Source organism: Sus scrofa, chromosome 6 (assembly GCF_000003025.6).
Source record: "Sus scrofa isolate TJ Tabasco breed Duroc chromosome 6, Sscrofa11.1, whole genome shotgun sequence".
In the NCBI taxonomy this organism is placed as follows: Eukaryota; Metazoa; Chordata; class Mammalia; order Artiodactyla; family Suidae; genus Sus; species Sus scrofa.
The window spans coordinates 165,156,196-165,168,352 of NC_010448.4; the positions used below are offsets into that span (position 1 = coordinate 165,156,196).

Genomic DNA, 12,157 nt, shown 5'->3' on the forward strand with positions numbered 1-12,157 from the left:
CTCACCCCTACCAGTTCCAACTGCATCAAGCCAGACGGGCTTCTGGAGTTCGCCAAGAGGCTAGAGCGCTGGGGCCGTGGAGCCTTTGGTCACCTGCGTCTCTTCCAGAACTGGCTGGACCAGGATGCAGTCACAGCCAGGGAAGCCATCCGACGGCTCCGGGCCACCTGCCATGTGGTTAGCGACTCGTGGGACTCATCCCAAGCCTTTGCAGATTATGTCAGCACCATGTGATGGGCCCACGCCTCCAAGGCCCAGGCTCAGTACCATCAGCTTGCAGGGGCTGAGGCATGGGCTGCCCAGAACTCCCAAACACCAATTCTGTCTCTCTCTTTCTGCCACCTGTTTTTCTCTTTTTTCCTTCTTCCCTCGCGCTGAGGTCCTGGAGGGTTTGATGATGGAACCCAGCAAAGAAAGGCATTCCCACAACTGGGTTTAGAGCCTTTGGGCCCGTCCCCAGTACCCTGGGAGCCTTGGGCCGGGAGGTTACAGTGGTCATCTGTTGCTGAGGACAGCCCCCCCCGGACCCGGGATTCCTGCTCTCCCTCCTCAAGCAGGCAGCCAGGCTTTAGAGGCGTGCACAAGTGCCCACGACCCGGCCTCTCCTCTGCTGGGCTCACCATGCCGTCCCCAGGCCTCAGTCCTCTCACACCTTTATTCCTTCCTTTTCTTTTTTAACCAAAAGGTTTTCTTATAAAAATAAATTTTGGGCAAACATCATGCAGCCCTTCTGGATGATTTTTCTCTCAGAGAACAAAATTCAGCCGTGCCCCATGGGACAGGGACCCCCTCTCCCCTCTCCTTCCTCCAACAGCCACACCCAGAGCAGCTGGTTATTAGCGGAGGCCCCGCTGCTCCTCGTGGGAACGCTGGTGAAAGACGAAGGTGATGGCAGTGGAGGCAGCGTGCCAGGCAGCCTGGAGTACCTCATCCGCGAGCCCCCGCTTATCAGTGCTGTGGTTCCACTGAGCCAGGTCTGAGGTGCAGTCAGAACCGTCGGGGGGTGGCCACACCTGCTGGTTGTTGACACAGCGACGGCAGCGCAACCTGCAGACAGAGGACAGAGCTGTGGCTTCCTGTAGGTCCCCTCTCCAGGCTGTGGAGGGTGGTCCGAGATGATGGCCAGCAGGGGCACGCCACCCACCTGTCATGTGTGTCACTGAGGCTGGCCTCATCCAGGGTAAAGAGCTCCTTCAGTTCGCCTAGAGAGAAGTGCCGCTCCACATCCTGCTCCTCGTCCACCACGCAGCTGCTCAGTGCCTTCTTGTGGCTCTGACGCTGAAAGATCTTCTCCTCAATGGTTCCTGCCTGGGGGGACGGGGGCAGGGAAAGCCGGGGGCTGAAACTGTAGCTGCCCAAGAGACGGGCGATGGATGAAAAGGAAGAGTCCTGCAGCAACACCTCAGCCAAGCTCACCTGCCCAGTCTTTTTTTTTTTTGCTTTTTTAAAGGCCACACCCGAGGCATATGGAAATCCCAGGCTAAGGGTCAAATCAGAGCTGTAGCTGCCAGCCTGCGCCACAGCAACGTGGGATCCAAGCCACATCTGTGACTTACACTAGGCTAATGGCCACGCCAGATCACTGACCCACCGGGCAAGGCCAGGGATCAAACCCGCGTCCTCACGGATATAGTAGGACTCATGTCTGCTGCGCCGTAATGGGAACTCCTCCCAGTCTATCTTTGGAAGTATGACTTGTATATGTCTGCCCACCCAGCGTATTTTCTGTATTGATGGAGGGGGTCAGGGCTTGGCTACACTTCAGGGCGAGCTGACGTTTGAAGCAGCTTGACAGAAGTCTCACTACTCAAGGAAACGTCATCTGGGTGCCTTATGCCAGGCCTCGTGCTAACACTAGAATACACAGGAGAACCAAACATGATCCCTGTTCTTCAACTCAGGCTAGCAGGAGAGACAGACAAATAAAATAATGGCACAATGACAGAAATCTGTATAGGAGACCCAAGGGCCCACAAGAGGGCCAGCAGAGTGGACCAGTGCTGAGAAGCTGAATCTTGGAAAACGAAGAGAGGGCGTTCTCATGGCTCAGGGGGTTAAGGATCCAGAGTTGTCACTGCCGCAGCTCGGATTGCTGCTATGGCACGGTTTTGATCCCTGGCCTGGGAACTTCTGCATGCTGTGGTGCAGCAATAACAATAACAATAATAATAATAAAGAATTAATAGGAGCTCCTGCTGTGGCACAATGGGATCTGTGGCATCTTGGGAGTGCTGGAAGGCAGATTCAGTCCCTGGCCCGGCACAATGGGTTCAAGATCCAGCATTGCTGCAGCTACAGTTCAAGTCTCGACTGCTGCTTGGATCTGATCCATGGCCCAGGAGCTTCAGAGACCTTGGGGCAGCCACAGATGAAATAAATTAATTAAATAAATAGATGGTTTATAAGAGAAGAGAGAAGGCTTTCTGGGAATAGGCACAAAAATCAATAAGCCTGGCCTACTGGAGGACTGTTCCGAGTTCAGCCTCTCTAGAGGGGGGTAGGAGTATAGTTAAGCCCCAAGAAAGTCCCATACTGGAGAAACCTGGATTCCGGGCTAAAGAGCTTGGGCTTCTCCTGGAAGTAAAAACCAAAATCCGAATTTTTAGAAAGCTCATTCTGGAAGTAGCTGTGAAGAATGGGTTATGATAAGACCAAAGATAAGGAATTAGAGGAGTTCCCATCATGGTTCAGTGGACATGAATCTGACTAGCATCCCTGAGGACGCAGGTTTGGGCCTCAATCAGTGGGGTTAAGGATCCGGCATTGCTGTGACCTGTTGTGTAAGTCGCAGACATGGCTCGGATCTGGCGTGGCTGTGGCTGTGTAGGCCAGGGGCTACAGCTCCGATGAGACCCCTAGCCTGGGAACCTCCACATGTGGTGGGTGTGGCCCTAAAAGACCAAAACAGTATTAGGAAGCTGCTGCAAAATCCGAGTGAGAGATGATTATGACTTTCGCGTGAGATGGAGAGGAAGGCTAGATGAAGGAAATGTCAAGAAGGTTAAAATCAATGGTAACTGGAAGCTGGTTAGAGGCAGAGGATCGTCCCGTAGGATGATACCCAGGTTTGGTTGGATGGATGATGAGGGAGTCGCTAAATGACAACATTCACAAAGGGAACAAGTCAAGATGCATCTAAAGTGCTCACAAGACGTTCAAGTGGAAATAGACAGAGGTGATAGAAGGATGGGTCTGAAACCCAGGTAGTAAGAGATCTGGGCTACAATTTTAATCAGACACTTGTCAGTATAACAAGTATGTAACCCTGAGGTAGGAAAACCAGAGTGGCGCTTCCAAGAGAAATGCATCTTAAGATCTGTAGTCAACAGCATCAGATACGCAATGAAGGAAAATCAAGCGTCTCTTGTTTCAGCAATTAGGAAGCCAACAGGGCGTTCCTGTCATGGCACAGCGGTTAACGAATCCGACTAGGAACCATGAGGTTGTGGGTTCGGTCCCTGCCCTTGCTCAGTGGGTTAACGATCCGGCGTTGCCGTGAGCTGTGGTGTAGGTCGCAGACGCGGCTCGGATCCCGCGTTGCTGTGGCTCTGGCGTAGGTCAGTGGCTACAGCTCCGATTCAACCCCTAGCCTGGGAACCTCCATATGCTGTGGGAGCAGCCCAAAGAAATAGCAAAAAGACCAAAAAAAAAAAAAAAAAAGGAAGCCAACAGTACCCTGAAAGCAGGTCCAGCGGCATAACTGTCACGATGAGTGAGTAGGGACAAGGAGGCGAAGGAAATCTGTAGGCTTTGGAAAAATATGACAGCGAACAAATGGAAAGTAACTCCAGGCAGTCACTACAATAGGACAAGGGGTTGAGAAACCTGTTTTTATTTTATTTTACTTTTTGTCTTTTTGCCTTTCCTAGGGCCACTCCCGAGGCACATGGAGGTTCCCAGGCTAGGGGTTTAGTCAGAGCTGTAGCCACCAGCTTACGCCAGAGCCACAGCAACGGCAGATCTGAGCCGCGGCTGCGAGCTACACCATAGCTCACGGCAACGCCAGATCCTTAACCCACAGAGCAAGGCCAGGGACCGAACCGGCAACCTCATGGTTCCTAGACAGATTCATTAACCACTGAGTCACGACGGGAACTCCGAGAAACTTGTTTTTAAAGTGAGAGCTACCTGACCATGTTTAGAGACTTTAGGGGATACAGGAAATCGATCAACTAAGAAAGAATGGGAAGGGGTCTAGAAGAGCTGGAATGGTGAGAGAGGCAGCAAATGGTCTCTGAGAAGGGAAGAGAGGAAGGGAGGCAAGAGGATTCAAGTCCGGCAGCTCACCGTTCCTCTGTGAGGTAGAAGACAAAGTCTCTGCAGAAAGGAAAGATGGGGTGGAGCTCCCGTTGTGGCACAGTGGAAACCTATCTGACTAGGAACCATGAGGTTGCGGGTTCGATCCCTGCCTCGCTCAGTGGGTTAAGGACCCGGCGTTGCTGTGAGCTGTGGTGTGGGTCCCAGACGCGGCTCAGATCCTGTGTCGCTGTGGCTGTGGTGTAGGCCCGCAGCTGGTAGTTCCCCCTAGCCTGGGAACCTCCATATGCCATAGGTGCGACCCTAAAAACAAACAAAAACAAAGGAAAGATGGGGTTAGGTAGGAAACTTGAGAAAGTGGTAAAAGCCTGAAGTGGCTGTTGAAGGAAGTGAGATTCAGCCCAGCTCAAAAGGAAGGACGTCCATTTGTGGCAGTTGCAGAAGCTGTAAATGCAAATCTTATCTAGTGCAGAAGCAAGAAAAGCTCTAATGATCCATGTGGAGTAGGCATTAGGTCAAGAGAGGCTGAAAGGATTCGGCCCAGGCTGAATAGGGGGAGTCAAGCTGGACTGGGAGGAGGTCGTGCGGCAGGGGTACAAGCGACATGAGGTGGAGACAGATGTCGGCAGTCTGAGAAAGCTGCAAGGACAGGAAGTGAGCGTCGAATGAGAGCTACTGTTACAAGTTCCAGAGTGTGGCCTTGGGAATAATTATATCAGGGGAGTTAAGAAGGTCATTAGAGATGAGGTCAAGGAAACATGAAGGCCTGGGAGCTGGAAAACTGCGTGGTCCCTGAAGCCAGCCAGGGTGACAGCTGGATCTGGGGAAGAGATGAAGAGACTGAACTGGGATCCAGAGCTACTGCCGAAGCAGGCAGGTAGCAGAGGGTAGATGCCTGCAGAGAACAAGAGGGCAGTTAAGTAAGGCAACAGGAGCTTCAACAGAGAAACTCCAGGATGGGTGCTCTGAGTGAGCGCGGAAAACTTGGCGAATGCCAGTGTGTTACATACACCTTCTTGGCCCCAAGGGCCATGGGGGGTGAGAAGACGACCACGCACGCGGTTCAGAAGAAACCAGGTATGAGAAAAAGCAGGTGTCTTGTGAAAAGGATGAGGCCACAGGGCAGTTTGTTAACCACTGAACAGGCATCCAGAGAGCACAGTAAGAAGGATTTGAAGGAACAGAGTAGAGCAGGGGAGGGAACAGAAGCATAAAGGGCTCCAGACTAAGCCCATCGCCTGGCCACTGCTCCAGGCAGAGGGGCCAAAGAGAGGCAACGCCAAACAACCCAAGGTGGTCCTGAAGGTCTTATTCCATGACACCCCTACCCTGGCCACTACCACCATCCTTACAGACAGCAGGCGATAGATATAGCAGGTCTTCTTTTGACCGTCACGCCAGACCCGGGCCATGGCTTGTTCATCGTTGGCTGGGTTCCAGTCAGGGTCAAACATGACCAGGCGGTTAGCCCCGATGAGATTGAGGCCACAGCCCCCAGCTTTGCTGCTCAGCATGAAGACAAAGTCTGGACTCTGGAAAGAGAGGAAGGAGAAGAAGAAGTTCTCACAGCCTGGATGAAGAAATCTCACTCAGCCTGGCCAGCTGTCTTCTCTCCTGCATGGATACTCTCATGAAGACCAGCTTACGTGCCCATTTACCAGCCCACAAAGTCAGTTCCCAGATGGCCATCGCCAACCAACCACCCTAACCCTATGTACCCTCAGGGGTGGGGGTGGGGAGAATCAAGGGAGACCCTAGAGCAGAGCCCCTTTAGAGAGTCTCTCTCCAGCCTCAGTTCTGATGTTACGGCACTGGTGCTGCGCGGGCAGGGCCTGGGCGCTTACCGACGGGCTGTTGAAGCGCTCCACAACCTTGGCTCGCTTCTTAATGGACATTGTGCCATCCAAGCGAACATACAGGTACCTGAAGGGGAATCCAAAGAGCAAATCCAGAAGGAAGCAGAGCCCCTTGGAGCCCAAGCTACTGAAAGGACTGAACTAACCAGGCTTCATAAACAGCCTAAAACCCTAAACACCCAAAGCCCAGGGCTGTCCTGTGGAGTGTCTGAAGGACCAGGGGCTCTTCTGCTTGGAGATGGAGCTAGGGCCAGGGCAGCAATAAGGGAACAGCTATCTTCTGGGAAGTCCCTCCGACACCCACATCTTGGCCCATATCCATCAGTCAGAATGCCCACTTTCCTAGGGGGACAGTAGGAGAGGTACCCTTGGAAGCTCTTCCCTACCTTCGGGCCCGGCAGAGTTTCTCAAAGAGGTCCAATGTCTGAGTGTAATTGGACACCAGCACGACTTTGTCACTGCTGCGGCTTCGGGTCACCGCCAGAATGTAATCAAGGACCAGCATCTTACCTGGGGACATCAGTAACCATCCATCAGCCCCCAGTGGGCCATCCCAGCGGCCCAGGATTCTTGATCTCCTGCCTTGAGACAGGACAGATGGAGCACAAAGAGAACCTCCCACACCTCTTCCCAGAGGAGCCCAAAGACTGGTGGGAAAGGACTCACCTGACAGCTGAGGCTCTAAAGCCTTGGAGCTATAACCAGGGGGAAAGAAGTCCAAGGCACCTGCGAAGCCATCTTCCTCTTCCACACACTTGTCATAGATTAGAGCTGGATCTGAAAAACAAAAACCCACAAAACTCCAAAATGCCAGCCACATTGCTTTCAGAAATTTCCACTTCAATACTCGTTAGAATGCCTTCTAGAAGCCTGCCCAGAAAACCTTCCTCAGTGCCAGCCTTGTTTCCAAATTCCGGGGTGCAGCAAGTGCCATCTGGGATCATGAGTGGCAATCTCGTTCTCTCGTGTGTTCTGTGACCTCCCAAGAAGAGGGAGCTACGCCAGAGAGGGCAAGGTTTGTTATCTTCCCTCCAGTCCAACATTCTACACGCACACGTGTGTGCCCCCACGCTCGCGCACAGTCCCACCCACGCCACGCCTCAAGCACGGGCCAGGCAAAGGATGGGCTCCACTGCCGGAGCCGAGGCCCCGGTTTAGAGCACACGCTGTGGCGCTCGGACCGCGGGGCGGGCTACAGTCACACGTGGCCTCTTAGGAGAACTGTGGGCAAGTTTTAGTGAAGGTGGCTGCACCTCCTCGCTGCTCTCTCTCGCAGAGGACCCCAGGGCAGGGATCCAACTCACGGTTACACAGCTTCTTCAGGGACGTGATGGAAGAGAGAGAAGACACACTCATCTTGCCCTCACGCAACTCTTCTGCTGGCTTGGCCTGTCTCAAAAACCTCTTGTATAATTCAGTCTGAAGGGGTGTCAGCCTGGAAAAAAAAAAAAAAAAAAAAGGCAGCTGGGTCAGTGGGGAATGCTGGACCACCCTTCTGCCCTCTGAGGACACTCTGGGAGCCCAGCCATCCCCAGGGGTTGAATCTTTCCTCACTCACTCCACATCCCTCGGTTGAATACAGTACCTGCAACAAACCACCTGCTCAATCTTCACAGGCAGGTATTTAGAAAGGATATCAGATGTCCTCCGTATTAGACACCTGGGGAGAACAGGAGCAAAAGGCAGGGGGCTGGTAAAACGGCTCCACTAACTACTGGGGTAAAAGCTGCCACCCCTGGAACAGGAGTCATTCTCTTCTGTGGCATCAAATGTCAGACCCATCATACCTACGGCAAAAATATCTCCATCGGGGTCTCAGTCATGGGAACGACGTAGACTGACACCTCTCTCTCCTCCCCACAAAAGTTACCTGGTCTTCAAGAGAAGGCAAAGTCTCCTGCTGAGCCAGGCGCTCTGACACGGAAAGTAAGCTGCAAACCACCAAGTCCTTACAGGAGCTCTGCTCGCATTTGCCCAAATGCCTGCTGCCACATGGCCTGAGGCTTGAGGAGAGGATGCCCATGCCGCCCGGCCAACCAGGAAGGACAGGGAGCAGGCACCTATGAAGCAGCTTCTAAGCGCACGCTGACCCTCTCGCCACCTACACCTGGGAGGGAGGTGGCAGCTGGCAAGAGCCAGACTTTTCAGGACGTAAATCAAGGGTACGAATAACAGAGGAAGGCAGAATGGCCCGCCCCTTGAACCATGTGGCCCTCACGGAAAAAGCCCTGCCAGCCTTGGAGCCACACCCGTCCTCCAGGCCTACCACCTGTCGCAGAGGCTATAGGAAGGGACGCCTGATGCATGTGGTCTGAGACGGACGGACAGGACAGGAAGCCTCTGAGGTGCTAACGATGCTCTAAGGGATATTTTCGGCTCAGAAAGTCCAACAACAGCTAAGAGCTTCCTCACAGCAGGATGATGCTAAGCAGCACCAAACCAGACCGCAGGACCCAAGGCCAGGCAGAAGGCAGGGCTAGACCCCGTCATTTATTCAGTGGCTACCGTCAGGACAAGATCCTACTCCCTCCCTAGAACCCCAGCCCTCGTAGTCGAGGACCCAAAGGGCTGGCCTTGGATGGCTTAGGAGGCAATTCTAACGACTTGATGTGGGGGGGACGCCGAGAGATGCTCGCGTCTGGCCCAGCTCTGCCCGTCCCGTTACCTGTTCACAATGCTGGTGAGCTCCCGCAGTCGCTCCTCTCCCAGCCGCCGGTCTTCCTCACTGGCCGCTGCATCTCGACCCTTCAGAATCGGCAGTTCAAAACGCTTCTTGAACTCATGGGCAGTTCCTAAGCACAAGAGGGAAGGCAAATCAAAGCATTAGAGAATGTAGAAAAGGAAACATTTTCCCACTGCCTGTCACGGCAGACCGCTCTGCCACCAACCCACCCTCCTACCCCAACAACACAGCTGAAGACATTATGGGCGATTTCTGTTGAATGGATCAAAGCGCTACCATGGCAGCAAAGACCTGAGAGGCCAAATAATGAGTAGATCAAAACCCAAGTATATTACTAATTACATTAAATGTAAATGGACCAGATAAGCTGACTGTCGCACTGGATTTTTTTACAGCCCACCTATATACTACTGCCTATAAGAGATGAAGTAGCATGTACAATTAAGTACAAGACAGCCTCCAACTTATTATAGTGGTTCGACTTATGATTTTTCAACTTTATGATGGTGTGGAAGCATTCAGTTGAAACCATACTTTAAAGTTTTAATTTTGATCTTTTCCCAGGCTAGCAATGTACAGTACCCTACTCTCTCTCCAAGGTGCTGGGTGGTAGCAGTGAGCTGTAGATTCCAGTGGGGCACATGATCACAAGGTTAAACAACTGATATACTTATGTATAACCACCCTATGCCCACATAACCATTCTGTTTTTCACAAATTTCAGTAGATTACATGAGATATTCAACACTTAATTATAAAACAGGCTTTGTGTTAAATGCTTTTACCCAATTGTAGCCTACTATAAGTGTTCTGAGCACATTTAAGATAGGCTAGGCTGGAGTACCCGTCGTGGCTCAGTGGAAATGAATCTGACTGGCATCCATGCAAGTTTGATCCCTGACCTCACTCAGTGGGTTAAGGATCCAGCATTGCCATGAGCTGCAGTGTAGGTTGCAGACGCAGCTTGGATCTGGAATTGCTGTGGCTGTGGTGTAGGCTGGCAGCTACAGCTCCAATTCAATCCTTAGCCTAGGAACCTCCATAGGGCATTGATGCACCCCTAAAAAGACAAAAAAAAAAAAGTCGGAGTTCCCGTCGTGGGTTCGATCCCTGGCCTTGCTCAGTGGGTTAACGATCCGGCATTGCCGTGAGCTGTGGTGTAGGTTGCAGACGTGGTTCGGATCCTGCGTTGCTGTGGCTGTGGCTGTGGCGTAGGCCAACGGCTACAGCTCCAATTAGACCCCTAGCCTGGGAACCTCCATATGCCTTGGGAGCAGCCCTAGAAATGGCAAAAAGACAAAGGAAAAAAAAAAAAAAAGTCAAGGCTAGGTTGCAATATGCAGCATCAAATGAATTTTTGTGTGTGTGTGTCTTTTTGCCTTTTCTAGGGCCGCACCAGCGGCATATGGAGGTTCCCAGGCTAGGGTCTAATCAGAGCCACAGCAACTCGGGATTCAAGCCGCGTCTGCAACCTACACCACAGCTCACGGCAACGCCAGATCCTTAACCTGCTCAGCAAGGCCAGGGATCGAACCCGCAACCTCATGGTTCCTAGTCAGATTTGTTAACCACTGTGCCACAATGGGAACTCCTAAGTGCATTTTTGACTTAAGATATTTTCAACTTACAATGCTGAAAATAGAAACCACACCTCAAATCTTTAATTTATGATCTTTTTAGTGGTACAGAACCCCATCATAAGTTGAGGAAGATCTGTACTGATACATGCTACAATGCGGATGAACTTAAAACATTATGCTGAGGAAAAGAAGCCAAACACAAAAGCTCCCACATCACATGATTCCATTTATTGGAACTATCAAGAACAGGCAAATCCAGAGAGACAGAAAGCAGACTGGTCGTTAACAGGGGCTGGCGTGTAAGTGGGGACAGGGAGTGACTAGTTAATGAGTATAGGATTTTCTTTTGGCCAGAAATAAAAAAGTTCAGGTAGGAGTTCCTGTGGTGGCTCAGTGGGTTAAGAACTCGACAGTGTCCGTGAGGATGCAGATTCGACTCCTGGCTTCATTCAGTGGGTTAAAGATCTGACACAAGCTGTGAAGTAGGTCACAGATGCAGCTCAGATCCAGCACTGCTGTGGTGTGGTGTGGGCTGGCACATGCATTTCCAACTCAATCCCCTCCCCTGACCCACAAAAGAGGAGCTCCAAAAGGCCAAAGCACTATTAAAAGGTGTCGAACTTTCATTCAACATTAGGTAAATTCGTAGTTCCCGTCGTGTCTCAGCGGAAACAAATCTGACTAGCATCCATGAGGACCCGGGTTCAATCCCTGGCCTCGCTCAGTGGGTTAAGGATCTGGTGTTGCCCTGAGCTGTGATGTAGGTCGCAGATGCTGCTCGGTCCCTGTGCTGCTGTGGCTGTGGCTCAGGCTGGCAGCTTCAGCTCCAATTTGACCCCTAGCTTGGGAACCTCCATATACCACGGGTGCAGCCCTATAAAAACAAACAAAAATTAAGTAAATGTAATGAGATACCATTAAACACCCACCAGAATGACTATGTTTTTTAAAAAAAAACTTTTCCTAAGATAAATGTTGGTGATGATATAGAGCAGAAGCCAATAAACTATAGCCATGGGCCAGGCACCTGTCTGGAAATAAAATTTTATTAGAACACATCCGAGTCATTCATTTACATCTTATTGTTGCTCTCATAGTAAAACAGCAGAGCTGTGTAGTCGTGACAGAAACAGTAGGGCCTATGAGCCTAAAGTACTTACCACCTAGCCTTTTTTTTTTTTTTTTGTCTTTTTGCTATTTCTTTGGGCCGCTCCCGCGGCATATGGAGGTTCCCAGGCTAGGGGTCTAATCAGAGCTGTAGCCACCGGCCTACGCCAGAGCCACAGTAACGTGGGATCCAAGCCTTGTCTGCAACCTACACCACAGCTCACAGCAACGCCGGATCCTTAACCCACTGAGCAAGGGCAGGGACCGAACCCGCAACCTCATGGTTCCTAGTCGGATTCGTTAACCACTGCGCTGTGACGGGAACTCCCATCTAGCCTTATAAGAGAAAAATTGTAGGGAGTTCCCCTGTGGCTCGTGGTTAACAAACCCAACTAGTATCCCTGAGGATGAGGGTTCAATCCCTGGCCTAGCTCAGTGGATTAAGGATCCAGTGTTGCTGTGAACTATGGTATGGTGCATGCCGGAAGCTGTAGCTCCAATTTGACCCTTATCCTGGGAACCTCCACATGCTGCAGGTACAGCCCTAAAAACCAAAAGACAAAAAAAAAAAAGAAAAGAAAAAAAAAAAAAAAATAGCTGGCTTTCAATGTAGAGACACAGGAATTCTCATATACTGCTGGTATAATCATTTTGGAAAACCAGAGTATCTACTA

General features: G+C 51.3%; 2 protein-coding genes across 2 annotated transcripts in view; one reads left to right on the forward strand and one right to left on the reverse strand.

The window, feature by feature from the left end:
- Positions 1 to 720, forward strand: part of LRRC41 (leucine rich repeat containing 41) — a 22,234-nt gene extending 21,514 nt beyond the window's left edge. Inside the window, 1 exon segment of the mRNA XM_003128024.5 lies at positions 15 to 720. Coding sequence (XP_003128072.2) covers positions 15 to 234 — 220 coding nt within the window. The 3' untranslated portion in view covers positions 235 to 720.
- RAD54L (RAD54 like (S. cerevisiae)) overlaps positions 638 to 12,157 on the reverse strand; it is a 27,809-nt gene continuing 16,289 nt past the window's right edge. Inside the window, 9 exon segments of the mRNA NM_001123183.1 lie at positions 638 to 1,047; positions 1,145 to 1,308; positions 5,610 to 5,789; positions 6,102 to 6,180; positions 6,500 to 6,623; positions 6,780 to 6,890; positions 7,418 to 7,548; positions 7,699 to 7,773; positions 8,779 to 8,905. Of these exon segments, the coding sequence (NP_001116655.1) occupies positions 837 to 1,047; positions 1,145 to 1,308; positions 5,610 to 5,789; positions 6,102 to 6,180; positions 6,500 to 6,623; positions 6,780 to 6,890; positions 7,418 to 7,548; positions 7,699 to 7,773; positions 8,779 to 8,905 (1,202 nt within the window). The 3' untranslated portion in view covers positions 638 to 836.